Genomic DNA, 15282 nt, shown 5'->3' on the forward strand with positions numbered 1-15282 from the left:
ATGATGTATATATGATCTAACGGTAATACTCCTGCAATAACTTGCAGAGCATTTGTTGACAGTGTCCTGCAAGCTCTTACTATTAACAACAACATTGATCTTTGAATTGACATCAACTTACTTCTAAAATTGACATTGGATATTCTCCCATACAATATCGAAGCCGCATAGGTTACAATTGGAATAAAAATAACTTTATAATATAGCCCTAGAACTCTCTTATTTAATCCCCACTCAGTTCTTGTCAATCTTACAACAGATGCAGTACAATTCTTAACTTTACTTCTTAAATAATCCAAGTGTGGGAAAAAAGATAAATTTATCATCTAACAGAACTCCTAAATATCTATTTTGAGATACCAATGGTACCTGCTTTCCATTAATAAGCAGCCTGGGGGATCGTCTGTAACCAAGTTTCCCTTTGAGCAACACCACTACAGTCTTGCTCGAGGAAACCAATTTATTATTTGTAGACCAAAATACACCAGGCTATCAATTATATCCTTAAGTTTTAGTTCCAACTCATTTCTGGAATTTCCCTTCACTGCCAAGACCACATCGTCCGCAAAAGCTAGTTTGTGGCAATCCTTGTGATTCATTGACAACCAAGAATTAATTACCAAATTCCAAAATATTGGGCCTAATACAGATCCCTGGGGACAGCCTCTACTCAAACTGTCTTCTTATCTTAAATGTTGCCATCTGACAACTACCTGCCTTCTTCATAAAAATTTTGAATTGTCCTATATAACCTATCAGGACATGTCAGTCTTCTTAAAGTCTTGAGGACGCTCTCGTACCAAACAGTATCGAAAGCTCCCTCAAAGTCAATAAACACAGCTAACACATTTTTTTTTTATCTGCCAGTCTGTTATCATCCAACAGATCATGTATTGCATCCTCAGTTGAAAACTTCTTCTTAAAACCGTATTGGTGAGGAAACAATAAATTGTTGTCTTCAAATAAAGATAGCAGTCTAACTAGTAACAGGCGCTCAAATATCTTCCCGAAATTCGCTAATAACGAGATTGGGCGAATAGCTTTTGGATCATTCTTATTTTTCCCAGGCTTAAGCAACAATTTCAGTAAAGCTATCTTCCAAGACCCGGAAACACACCTTCCAAAAGACATTTGTTAAACATGTTCAAAAATATGGCAGGAAAATTCTGTACAGCTTTCACAACACAATTGTTTTCAATCAAGTCCATTCCTGGACTCTTATTAAAATATAATTTCGAGAAGACTTGCACAAGGTCATCAGTATTAAACAACATCATTTCCTCCCCTCCAACATATTCTTCATTCAGCCTTCTAACCTCTTTTTGCCATTCATTATCATCCTCTGGACAATCCCTCCTAAAAAGCTTCTGTACAATTGCATTTGCTGTTGTTACCCAATCAGAGAATTCCGCTCCGTTCACCACCACAGTATACATCAAGTTACGTATATTGAACTTATTCCTAGTAAGCTTGAAAATGAGGCCCCAAGGATCGTTATTCCCCACATCATGCACCAAATCTTGCCACGCTTTAACCTTACATTCTAAAATCTGCTGATGGTAATACTTCCTTTTCAGCTTATAAAAATCCCTCTTCTTCCCCCCACCCCTAGCTCTAGATCTTTGATATACTTTCCGTAGATTAAAAACCTCCCTTCTGATCAAGGTCAATTCAGCTGACCATCATGGAACAATTTTACCCCTCTCCCTTTTCTTCCTGGCAGAGAAACTAAGAGCATTAGCTAAACAACTCTGCACATAAAATACCAACTCTAACGCTGACATACTATTTAATTCCCCCATGGTATAATCAAAACTAACAGACAATGACCCTCTAAGCTTCTCCCAATCTATTTTTTTATAATTATACCGTTTACAATCATTGAAAGCCAAGGAAGCATTTCCATCACAGGTGCACAATAACTTAAAATCAATGACTCTATGATCACTGTTTGTCAAATACATTTTAACATCCCAATCAACAATTTTCCTGCTTAAGTTAACTGACGTCATCGTCACATCTATATTAGAGGAACCATGTACATTATAAAATGTACTTGGCTTTCCCCCTCATTCAACACCTGTAAACCATAACTGTTCAAGTTTTTTAAATAACAAACCCCTTCTATCAGTAAAACCATAGATCTGATTTGGTATTTGCATCCATAGTAAAAACCACACTCCTACCTTGTACAAAGCTCATTACATTTTCCATATATTGGATTGATATCTCCATCTCAAAAGAGGGAGGACAATATAAAAAGAAATCTGCGGGGTTGACACAAAAATACATACACCTCACTGATTACTTAGACTAGTTATCACTGTTGCATTTAAATCCCTATTCAATACCACAATAACTGCCTTAGGTTTGGCATCTAACCCCTGTATAATCTGGGCTGACACCGGAAACACTGTCACTTTATAATTTTCACCGAAGGTAGCCACATAAGGCTCTTGAATACACACTATATCATAGTTATCGTGTACCCGAGCTAACCTGACCTCTTCATTTACAGCTTTGGCTCTCTGGCAGTTTATCTGCATAATCTTAACATATTTCCGATTTATACTGTTTTCAACGTTACTACCTAAAGAACTGTCTTGTGCCCTACTACAATCCTGTATTTCAGTACTGTATTTTCACTAGGCGTATTTATATTAGCTGTATTATTCATATTTCCTACTACTAGCTAGATCCAAAGCTCTGACGTACTCCGGACAGTTGCTGTCTCTAACCGAGTGGTCACATTGCCTCCCTTTCCGCTTACAATTCACATATTCTGGGTCTTGATCTTTACTAGGACAATCAACAAGGATGTGGCCACCCTGGGCACAATGTCCACACGTTACAGCTTTATGGGTACAATGAATAGCTGAATGGCCGTATTCTAAGCACCGAAAACACTTACTCACAACCACAAAAGCACGAAATTTATGAGATGTAAATCCCAAATATACCCTGTCCTTGTCAAAGGACTGGGGCTAAGTCTAAAATGACAATCCAGTTTGTCATTTTAGACTTAGCCCCTGTACTAAACCTAAATATCACCCCATCAGTAACCTCCTTCTCAGAAAAATCATAATCACTAAAATTCTTAGCATATAAATCATGCAATATTTCCTCCTTGGTGAGTTCCTTACTAACATCATATATCAAAATGGACGGGTCAATTAGCTTCAACCTGTCAGGGACTATCCCCTTACTTGACAGTTCCCCAGATCCTATTACTTTATTCGAATCCTCACTACTTTCTGTCTCCAAAATAACCCCCTTATTTCTTATCATACGCAAATTCCTTACTATAATATCCTTACATTCCTTATTCAATGCAGCAACCACTACATCTTTAACCTCATGACTAGCAACATAACTAGACTCTTTACCAGCTCTCAAAATAACATCAAATTTCTCCTTAAATTTCCTGTTCTTACCTCCAACTCCAGCACCCCCTTCTACTATTTGGTTAACTGTATCATCATCACTACTTTTTCTCTGACTAGCATAGTTGCCAATTATACCAGCATATGACTGATGCGGACTCTTCTCAACTACCTTACCCATTTCTGAATACTCTCTCAACAAGTCGCCAAGAAAAGCAACTCTTATTTGTAATTCTTTCTTTATTCTTTACCTTCAGCTTCTCGTTATTTATTAACAATGCAATTATCCCAGCCTCCATATCCAACCATTTGTCTAACATGAAGTTTGACGTAGTCTTAGTCACTTTATTAGAATCGTGGCTAGTATAATCTACCACGATTTTCTTTAATTGTGGTTACGTCACCATATCCAACTTGCTGCTCACTAATATTTGAAATAATTATCTCATTCTCCCTGACATTTGTAGCTACACCCTTCCGACCACAATCTCCAAAGAAGCTATCAAAACTCCCCGAAGGAAAATCGATCAGTTCACCCATTTTAGGATCGTCACTCATTTGTAACTCCTCAATCCCCTCAGTGATATTCTGAATCAAAACCCAGGATCCATACTCGGCCCTGAGCCTTCACTAACCACAGGGGTTCCTACACTCACTGACACAGTTTTCTCCCCTTTATCACCAATCACTAGATTTCCTACACTTTCTGACGCATTAATCACACCATTATCTTCACTTACTTGGGGGGGAGGGTGAAACCTCACTTCTCCTATCTTTTTCAACTTTTGACTTCAAATATTTTGCCCCCAACACTTTTTGCGCTGAAAAAGCAGGTAACCTTGAAGAAGACGTAAGGGGGGAAAGAACTGGAATCCTTCCACCCCCTCCACGTTGCGACTTCCTACTACAAGATTTACCTTCCATTATCCAGAATCACCGTAGAAAATTAACCAAATCATCAAACAGTATCCCTGTACTTCTCCCGCTAGTTCGAATCGAATTCTATAATACTCCGACTTTACACTGTACTTGTCGGTAGGAAGAAAATGCCTGTCACACTTATTCACAGACTATATTTCTATACGATCTCTCCCTCAACTAAAATTAGTATACCTGTCACCCTTACGCTATACTTGACAACTATCCACCAGTACAACGCTCACTAAATATTGATAACACTGTTGAAAGATTCCTTCTTTGGCTGTACTAATGCTTAATTCCACTTTGGCAGTTACTGCTCAATTAATTAGAATTTTATTACTGCCCTTCAGTTAGCACTCCAACTCCACACCTAGAATATCTTTATCAAAACGATGCAATATGACCGCCTCACACTACAGCAGTCTGTTAGTTTGTTGTTACCCTAAACTGAAATCCAATTAATGAAATGAAATGAAACAAAAACGATGGCGAGGTAATTAAACCAAAAACTGATTACACAGTAGTGGCAGCGAATAATCATCTGAACCAGGTACTCAAACCCCAGGCAGGATGGGGGAAAGAGACGGGTTTCTGTCTCCTCCTCTCCCTGCCTTCCCATACTTCATCTGATGGGGCTCGCCCCACTGACCTCTTTGGGGATGCCTACTCTGTCGTCCTCATCCTTCTACCTGTCTGTCCCCCCCCCCAGCCTTCAATCTAACTAAACCTATCGAAACGCCCATAACAATTCCCTCAAATTCTAATCAACGTCTGAATCTAACCGCTTTTAGGTGGCGGGGCCTGCCAGAGTACTAAAATAATCTACTCGGTGGCTGACCTGCCTCCTCGTGGTAATGGTGGATCCCAATAGGGGCCCAACGGTTAAGTAATCAGAGAAACAACAGAACATATCACTTCACAATAAACCACTCCCACACAGTTCTGTGTCACTCACAAAGAATACAACGCGGAGATGGGGGAAATCCCTGGTGCTGTCAGACAACTAACACGCTTTACACTCTACTTTACTGCGAGCACTGGCAGTAAAAAGACACCACAAAAAGCTGGCCAAACTTGCCTTCGATAGATGCACAGGCTGCATGTCCTGAACAGATTATTATTATGTTTGGGTCACCCGTAATTTAATACATCTACCCGTATTTGTGTCTGTAAATTTCGCGTGCTCTCTGGTCGACTTGTTTGTTTTGATGTCCTGAACATATTATTGCTCTGCTCAAGACTCACCTCCTGGACAGCAGTACGCTAGGGAGTGATATTAATATTCAAAGGTTAGGGCAGGAAACGTGTGTCCAGGGTTACATGGAGCAACATGTATGTTTAACCTGAAAGGTAAAGACATACAGTATTTGTCCATTCGCTTCAGAGGGAAACATTTGCTTCTTCATGCCTGGCCAGTTATTGGAAATGTATCTTTTAGCATTATCTCCAAAAAAAAAAAAAAAAAACAACAACAAACAATTATCTTTTAAATTTCGATACTTATATTTACTATATGAAAGCGTTGTCTTGTTAGAAAATTATAATGCTTTGTGGTATCCGCGTGTAATGAAACTAAATTCGTTCATATTTGCCTACGGAAACTACCGTATTTCCCCATGTATAAGACGCACCTTAATTTTGGAGCCCGAAATTTGAAAAAAAAAAATGTATTACATAAAGTTATGAACTCAAGTTTCATTCATCATAAAATTCATACAACTCCTCATCACTGTCAAAACTCCCATCCATTAGCTTGTCCTCATCTGTGTCTGATGACGAATCACTATCTTCATATATTGCCTCGTCCTCAATTCCATCTATGGCATTTGAAATGCCACACTTCTTATATGACTTGACAACGATCTCAATCTTGATATTATCCCAGGATCTTTTCACCCAAGTACAAACTTCTCCTATAGTTGGTTTCTTCACTCTTCCTGCTGGTCTCAAATTGTCCCCAGAAGACTTCATCCATTGGTTAGATTCGTCTCTCATGGCAGCTTTGAAGGGTTTGTTAATGCTGACATCAAGTGGTTAGAGTTGGGATGTCAAGCCTCCAGGTATGACGGCAAGTTTTGTTTTTTGCTCTGCAACAATCTTCTTTGTGTTTTTTGTTATGTGTGCCCTGAACTGATCAAGCACCAATAGGGCAGGTTTCCGTAAGAGTCCACCTGGTCTCCTGCTCCAAACTTTCTCAAACCAGATCTTCATCCCATCCTAATCCATCCAACCCTTGTCATGAACGTGGATAATCACTCCTCGAGGAATGTCTTCTTTTGGCATTGTTTTGCGTTTGAAAATCAGCATAGGAGGCAGCTTGGTTCCGTCGGCACAACAAGCTAGAACAACTGTATAATGGCTCTTTTCATGTCCACTTGTCTTCACAGTTACAGTTTTCACCCCCTTCTTATCAACAGTTCTGTTACTTGGGACATCAAATTGAAGGGGGACTTCGTCCATATTTGCAATCTGTCCCAACTCAAACTGATGTGTCTTCCGACATTGAATGACAAAACGATGAAATTCAAGGACCTTCTGCTCATAGCTTTCAGGCATCTTTTGGGCAAGTCTGGTGCGTGTACGCATGCTTAGTCCATTCCGTTTCATGAACCTGAAGCACCAATTGTGTCCTCCTTTGAAATCAGTAACTTCTTTTTCATCAGCAATTCTTCTTGCCTCATACTGAACCATCTTTGTGGACACAGGAGTTCCAATTGCCCTTTGCTCTTCAATCCATATCTTCAATTCCCTCTCTAAATCAGGCCTTCTCTGCCGTGGCGTTTTCAGTAGGGTTTCTTCTTCCCGTAGCCAGTCTCGGATTGTTTTCTCAGTTGGAGGAGGAACAAACTTACGTTCAGCAGCACGATTTCCATTCACTTTTGCAAACGGAATCACTTTTAACTTGAATTCAGCACTACTAAAATCTTTTCTGAGCCATTTCTGGGCAGAACGTGGCAAAACGTAACCTAATATACCGGTAACAAGTGCGAAACAATGAGCACAACAAGCGGGAAATGCAAGTAAAAAAATCTATAACCACTGTATAAGACGCACCCAGTTTTTATACACCAAATTTTCGAAAAAAGGTGCGTTTTATACATGGGGAAATACGGTAGGTGTTTACGGCTCTGAATGGATTGAGCAATGCTGATGGGATTCTTCCTTTTGCTCAGACTATACACATGAGGAGACTTAAATTCAAATTGAGGAAGGATGGTTGCAGGATAGATGTGCGGAAGTTTGCTTTCAGGCAACGGGTGGTTGATTGCTGTCACGAACTTCTGTCTGTTGTTGTGGAGGTGGGTTATCTGAATAAATTCAAGGGAGAAGACAAATTATTGGATTGGGATAGATAGGTGTTATGGCACTGTACCACCAAGGTACAGTGCCACATCACCTGTCTATCCCCATCCAATAATTTGCCACTTCTGTTGGACTTTCTATGATTCTTTCGCTTCGTAAATGCAAGGTACTGCATATGGGAAGGAAAATCTGGAAGGTCCGTTCAAAAATGGGGACCTCCCTGACTTCTTCTTCTTTTCTTTTGTAGATTTTGCAGAATTGCGTAATGAAAACCCAGGTATTGGGAGAACAAACTATGGGCCCACCGACTGAAAATGAATAACTTCAATATTATGGAAATAAAAGGAAATAAAGGGAAATAATAGTATGGAATTGAAGGGACCATATTTCAACGGACAACCCACACACAGGAATGAATACCCAACGACCACTATTCTCGTATAAGAGCGAAAGTTATCTTGAAAGTTACAAACATTAATGAAGGAATGCAGCGAAATTGTCAAAGTTTGTATGATTTAAGGGTATAAAGAGTGATTAACGATTGGCACCAGGCCATTTTGCTTCAAAATGACTTTAATCGGCTTCGCAAATGGTTTTAAAAATGGCAAGCAAAGTCTAGCACTTTTAAATGCAAAGTTTTGCACCTTAAGAGGAAATCCTGGGGTTACTTATAAAGCTAAGGGGAGTAGAGTTAAAAGTGGCTCAGGACATAACAGACTTAGGAGTTAGCTACCATTTTCAGTTGGACCAATACTAAAACAACTTTAAGCGTGTCCTATAAATATTTCAAGCTTTTCTTACTTTTCACTTTAGGGAATCGGACAAGAAACAGAATTGTACATAACAGGGTTCAAATAAACACTAGTACGATGAACTTCAGTCCTTTCATCAATGTTTGCTGCAACGGAAATACGAAATAATATTCATTACCCAAAGTTGAATACTCGTACAAGCTGATCTGTCATGCAGCTGTAATAAAGTGTTGCTTCATAACGAGGTTGCGAACATAAACTTTAATTTCGATTCAACTATATATGTACTTATTATATTAGAATTTGGTCTCGGAGAAAGATATACCAAGAAAGGAATGGTACGATATATCTTTAATTAAATTAAAAACAATACCAAACAATCACATCGTTGATTTTCATCCCAGGGTAGAATACAGAAGGCGTCGTCCATTACGAGCTTGTCCTCTTGATCACAGAGTAACATTTAAAAAATGGAAAGGTAAAATAAAATAAAATTCACAAAGCAAAATGTGCACGAATATTATTTCTGACTCACCTGATTTTTTCCTGCTGTATTTTTGTTTACCAATTCACAGTAATTATAATATAAGACCATCATGAGAAGAACAAAACAGTATGCCCTTGATGAAAGTGTAACACCTACAATGTGTCGAAACAGCTGGAAAGAGTTCTCCACCTGTACTAAATCATTTCATTCTTCACAGAGACAGCAACACAGAGAAATGAGGCGACCACAGATATCAGTATTAGTGTTAGCTGCGATAATTTTGTGCTCAGTTTTGTTTCTGCTACAGTTTGCTTATGAAAAAAGTAAGTAATGTTTCGAAATGGTTATAACCGCATTTAATCTTATATTATTTGGAAATTCTTTAAGATCTGAATGAGCCCACTGTGTCCGTTATTATTATTATTATTATTATTATTATTATTATCTGTTTATTTCTCTTACGAGACACCCATAGACAGCACGTGGCTAGAAGGTGTGGTTACATTATATCAGTATTTACAAGCATATTTACAGGAACTTATTTACAAAATTTGGAGAAGAAATAAAAACACAGAGTATGTGGTTAATGAATTAATTGTTAAGTTGGTTTAATTAATTGCAAATGGTTGTTAAATGCTAAATATTATTATATAAATTATTAAATTAGTCTTCTTATTATATTTGTACCTGCCGGTACACATTACCAAAGATTTCTGTCCTATGCATTTTGTCTGTACATAGTTTCTCTGCATCTATATTTAAATTATTAAAATAATTCACAGTATTTGCTGGTAAAAATCTCCCCAGAGAGTCCAATTGAGTCAATTGGCACTTGAAACTTGGTTCTTCCCTGTTCATTCTCGGTCGTATCATCCGAGGGCGAGTGATCACGTTTCCCACTTGCGGCGCATCTATTCTCTCCGTTAATAGCTTTGCCAGAGTTAAGATGTTTCTGGTTGTGATGATATACTTCCAGGGTGTGATGTCCAGATTGGCAGACAAGACCGCTCTTGAGATGGTAAACGGTTTCCCCTGCGATCTTGTTTAGCCATCTCAGGAGCCAGTATTCTACTCCTAAGATGGCCTTGATGTTGCTCTCAGGGGCCGATGACCAGATAGGTGATGCGTACAACGGAATCGGTGTAACGCATTTAAGGATGTATTGAATCATGAGATGAGGGCTTCGGAGACCGGTGAGTTCTTGTCTACTGCTCCAGAGTGCTGCGTATGTCTTTTTCCTAATGTGTTCGAAGTGAGGTATGAAGTTTAATAATTCATCCCACTTAAGGCCAAGGTCAACATGAGCGGGGGATTTTTGGACTCTGGTATTGTTCACAAAAATCGTAATTTCATTTTTCTTCTTTTTGTTGGTGAAGGTCATTTGGGCAGTTTTCTTTTCATTAAGTTTCAGGCCAATGAAGTGCAGATATTCTTCTAGCTTCCTGATTGCCTTGTTTGCTTCCTCTGATAGATGGGGTGCAGTTTCTTGTTCTTTAGAGGTTACAAAAAATTTAAAATCGTCAGCATATGTAATAAATTGTTCACAATTTTGAGCTAAAAATGGGGTTAGTGCTATTGCGTCTATTTTCTTATCCATTACTTTCTGACTGGCAATTAGTTTCATGTTTTGTTCTCTTAGTTCGTGATTTTCCTTTTGCATGTCCTGGAGAGTTTTGAAAATGGGGAGAAGGAGTTCTTCTAGTAAGTCTTCCTGCCTCCGCGTGTCGTGGGCTAATTGGTTGTGCTTCGCTTCGTTTTTATCTTCTCTCTGAAATGCAATACAGTTCGCTTCTATAGTGTGGTCTAAAATGTTACAAATATCCTGGGGGTCGTCACTTGTTTTCTTGTGTTCACATTCTTCTGGGCATGTGTCACAGCCTAAGATTTGAGCTAAGGAGTAATTTAGTTTCCCGTTCCGCTCCGTTACCGTGTGGTTGCTAGCGGGCTGTGGGGAGGGGTCTTCATTTTCTGAATCACTAGTATCTATGATACATTGTGGCGCTTCAGTTGTTTTATTCAGTTGTTCTGTTCTGTCATTTTCATTTGTGACCTACAACTTGTGCAAAGAAACTTCTTGCGTCGTTTCTGATTTAAACGCACTATATCCACTTGAGAACAGCAGCTTCCAATTATGATGCTGCACCGTGAACATTTGATCGTGTATTTATTTGCGGGCTTACAAACGCTGCACGTCTGTTCAGTTGACTCTGATGGTTGTTTTTCCATGCTGAAGGGTAAATTGTGAGTCTGTAATAGCCAACTGAATTCTTTAATCCTCCAGGGAGGGTTGGTGGTAGGGAAGCTCTTTCTGACTTTAGCTCTAGGCGGTAGTGCCTAATTCTTTAGTGCAGCAGGGTGTGTGACCTTGAGGGATACTTGCAGGGGAACGAAGATGAAATAGCAAGTGATAAAGATGCAGAAAATCATTAATAAAACTTTACCTGAGCATTAATTTCTTCTTCTGTTGGAATATTCAGATGGAGGGAGTCATATGCTTTCTATCAGTATTAATCATATCTAGTAAATGACTAATAGTTAAGTAAAAATAGACAAATAGACGGAGCACAAATATTACACTGCTGTCATCTCCGCCACCTAGCGAAAACCTCATTAGTTAGAATGAATCTTTGTGTTTGGATTCCCTTTTATTCCGTGTTAGTTTTGTGCAAGATAGACCAACATCAACTATAATGTAGCTAATCACTGACTGGGAAACTTGTTAGACAAGGGATTGAGGCCAGTTCGCGAACTGTCATTCGCGAATGTATGTGAATGACATTTCCTGTATGCGACAATTTGGTGAAAAACGGTTGGTGGCTGTACATACGTAATGTACATTGTGTTTAGGGGATCAGGCGCCACGTGTGGTATCCAACATCAGCGCCATAAGTGGTCTTGTGAAGAAATACTTTTCTGGCTTTTACAGTGGCACTGTAAAAGCCAGAAAAGTGTTGTATTGTATATGTAAAGTGCTGTGTTCTTCTGTTGTGTTTTGGCTTTTGGCCGAGGGCCCTGGTGGAACCCTACGTTACCCGTCCACACCACTAGGAGGTAAGCCAAGCTGCCTGTTATTCTCTGGCTGTGACAGTTCGGTGAGTACGACGATTAGGTAATTTCTTTGGGAGAATTCGGTATATGGCTAGAAAGCTCTAGGTGTGGGCTAAAAGCCAAAGAAACTAAGGCTATGAGGAGTCAATATATTATGTCTGTAACTACATGTATTCTTGTCGACCGAACGACCAAAAACCCATAATTTTCTACATTCCTCCAAAGACCCGAATTTCCAGGAGAAAAAAAAAAGAAAAAGAACATAACGACCCTTGCATAATCCAAATAATTCATCTACATTATGGTAAAAGTCCATAAAAATTCTTTTATTTTGGACTTCATAAGGCTAGTTGTAACATGCTCGAAAAATTTTTAATTTCAATATTTTAAAATCAAAAATATTCGGATTTTTCAATGATTCTTGGAGTGCACTAATTCTCGAACTTTTGTTAGACACTTAGAGCAATACATATTAAGTTTTATTTTTTTTTTTTTAATAATAATTAAACTTTTAATAAATGTTATTTTTAGCCAATAAATACTTAGCAGTTATAAAGAAAAATTTAATAAAATTAGTCTAAAATTTCAGTAAAACGCTGTCAATGGTAGAAACGTGAAGCAACAGTCTCTGCCAATTTAAGTTCGTGGTCGCATTCATTGCAATGCTACAACGCCATAAATAGCCAATATTTACATAAAAATTCGAAATTAGCGTATTTAAAGATACTTTCAAAAGTACATCATGTAAATATAACCATTACAACTTCGATTACAGATAAGTTGCATTCTTAACAATCTATTTCTAAACTAAGTCAACCTTCTTAGCTTCATAAATTAATCTGACAAAATTAAAAGCCTTTTTTTTATCCTTTTCAGATACCAAAGAGAACATTTCCGATAAGTTGATGGGAATAATATCGAAATATCTCATTACTGGAAGATCTCGTAAAATATTTCTCTTGGAGACTTCTGGGAGACATTTCTTGAACGGCCGTCAAGCATGTGCCGCTGAATCTGCAGCTAAACACCATCCCGATATGGAGGTAAAGGTGCTCCTGACAAGCGATTCCATTGAAATGACTTCCCTAATGCAAGACATGAAGAATGTTTATAAAAATATGCACTTCCTTACGCTTAACCTAGAAAATTTCTTTCAGGATATTCCAGTGATGCTGAAATGGTATTCAGAATCTGATTGGAGAAAGGGATTGTTCAAAGTTGCCCATCTCAGCGATGCATTGAGAATTACTTTATTATGGAAATACGGTGGGATTTATTTTGATTTAGATGTCGTGGTGCTGAAATCTTTAGGCAGACTTCGAAATTCACTCTTCAAAGAACCTCAGGGCGGCTTGTCAAATGCGTTCCTTATTTTTGACAAGAACCATCCATTCTTGTACAACTGTATCGATGAATTTTCCCAAACGTACAGAAGTCAACTTTGGGCACATAATGGCCAAGACCTTCTAGTTAGAATGCTTCAATCAAAATGTGAACTGAAATCGATCAAAGGGACAGGCGATGACCATTTTGATATCTGCAACGTTACTCTGCTTAATTCGGATGCGACGTATCCTTGGTCGTGGGATCATTGGAGAGAGTATTTTATTCCGTCGGAAGCAGCAAAACTTGCAGAAAGGTACAGTCGAAGCTACGCTGTCCACCTCAACAACAATTTCAGCAAGAATACCATCGTTCGAATTGGAGAAAACACTGCTTATGAAATTTTGTCCAAAGAGAACTGCCCTGTGACATATGAGATCGAACGTAGCAATGGAGTATTCTAGATATCGTTGTAAACCAGGTTTGTACTACCAAATGTATACACCGAGTAAAATAAAAACTGTATAATTAAAGTTTATTATGCTACGGTTTATTTATAATAATAATATAAACGGTACTGAATTTTAATCTTAATAATAAATGAGAAATGTTGATTTATTTCAAATATTCATTCGCTGTTGTTTAGACCATACTGAATTTCTTTTCAGTTTTGTGCTTCGATATCAATTTGAATGAGATTGAAATGATTGCCATTTTGAATTTTTATTTAAATTGCTTTTGTTTTCTTCCCAAAAAGTTCGTGTCCTATGGAATTTGTCTCTTATTTCCTCCTCAGACTGTTAAAGTACCTGGAAGTCATAGGGTGGAGATGGCTAACCCCATGGTTGTCTAAACCACCCTTGCAAAATGGGCACGATTCAAAAACCCGTGAGATGAGTCTGTATCCCTTTAACACTAAACGTGAACATGACATTCGTGCTTGGCTGAAATATCAGTTCACATATCAGTTAATTAATAAGATCTATATAGACGGAGGAATCAATTTCTGATACTTGTATTGCCATATTTCAGGCAATTTCTCTCTCATTGCCTTCATAATATGTAGTTACCAGACATTTATCTCAAGTACTAGTAGAAGTATCATATGATGCAAGAAAGCAAGTGTATGAGCTTATGCAGCATCAGCCAAAAAAAAAAAAAAAAAAATGTACAAAACAAATCCCTCTAAATGTTTCTCCGTTCCTCCTTAAATTTATTTAACTTATCAACTTCCACAACGACAGATGGAATTTTGTTCCAGCAATTAACAACCCGCTGGCTAAAGCAAATTTCCGAACATCTATTCTACATCTGTCTTTCCTCAATTTGAATTTATGCCCCCTAAGGTTCGTAATCTGAACAAGTGGAAGAATACCATCAGAATTCAGCGTGCTCAACTCATTCAAGGCCTTTTACACCTCAATAAGATCACCTTGCAGGTGCCTAGTCTCCAGCCACTGCAATTTGCAGAACTTAAGCCTCTTTGGTAAGAGGATCTCTTCATTCCTCTCACCAATCTTGTTGCCCTTCTCTGTACACGCTCAAGCAAATCTACATCTTTCCTAAAATGAGGCATCCAAACCTGTACGCAGTACTCAAGGTGTGGCCTGACCATTTCTTTATACAGAGGGACAATCACCTCCTTTTCCCTGCTAGAAAAATTCCTATATATCGTTGATAAAACCCCATGACTGCCCTGGCAGCCTGTCTGCATTGCTCAGAAAACTTCATATCTGACTGCACAATTACTCCCAGGTCTTTTTCATTTTCTACCACCTTAAGTGTAGTACCACACAGTTGGTACGTTTCTCTGGGGTTACTTCTACCCATATGCAGTACTTTGCATTTGTCAAGGTTAAGCTTCAGTTGCAACTTCTCAGCCCATCTGCCCAAATTATCTAGATCCTGTTGCAGTAGCAGACTGCCATTACTGTCATTAACAACCCTGCCAACATTTGTATCATCTGCAAACTTCGACACTAAGCCTGATATACCTTCATCAATATCATTGATAAATATACAAAACAACAGTGGACCTAACACCGAACCCTGTGGGACTCCACTA

At 38.5% G+C, this 15282-nt stretch overlaps 1 protein-coding gene across 1 annotated transcript; it reads left to right on the forward strand.

Annotated features, from left to right (window-relative positions):
- The first annotated feature begins 12991 nt into the window (after positions 1-12991).
- On the forward strand, positions 12992-13681 carry LOC150088598 (lactosylceramide 4-alpha-galactosyltransferase-like). Its single transcript, XM_090370253.1, has one exon. The coding sequence runs from the start codon at positions 12992-12994 to the stop codon at positions 13679-13681; it is 690 nt and encodes a 229-aa protein (XP_090226379.1).
- Positions 13682-15282: the final 1601 nt, after the last annotated feature.

Source organism: Mastigoproctus giganteus, chromosome 3, assembly GCF_048544385.1.
Source record: "Mastigoproctus giganteus isolate SK-2022 chromosome 3, ASM4854438v1, whole genome shotgun sequence".
Classification (NCBI taxonomy): Eukaryota; Metazoa; Arthropoda; class Arachnida; order Uropygi; family Thelyphonidae; genus Mastigoproctus; species Mastigoproctus giganteus.

Coding starts and splice junctions, on each gene's coding strand:
- LOC150088598 (XM_090370253.1), top strand. CDS start 12,992: ATGAAGAATGTTTATAAAAATATGCACTTCCTTACGCTTAACCTAGAA.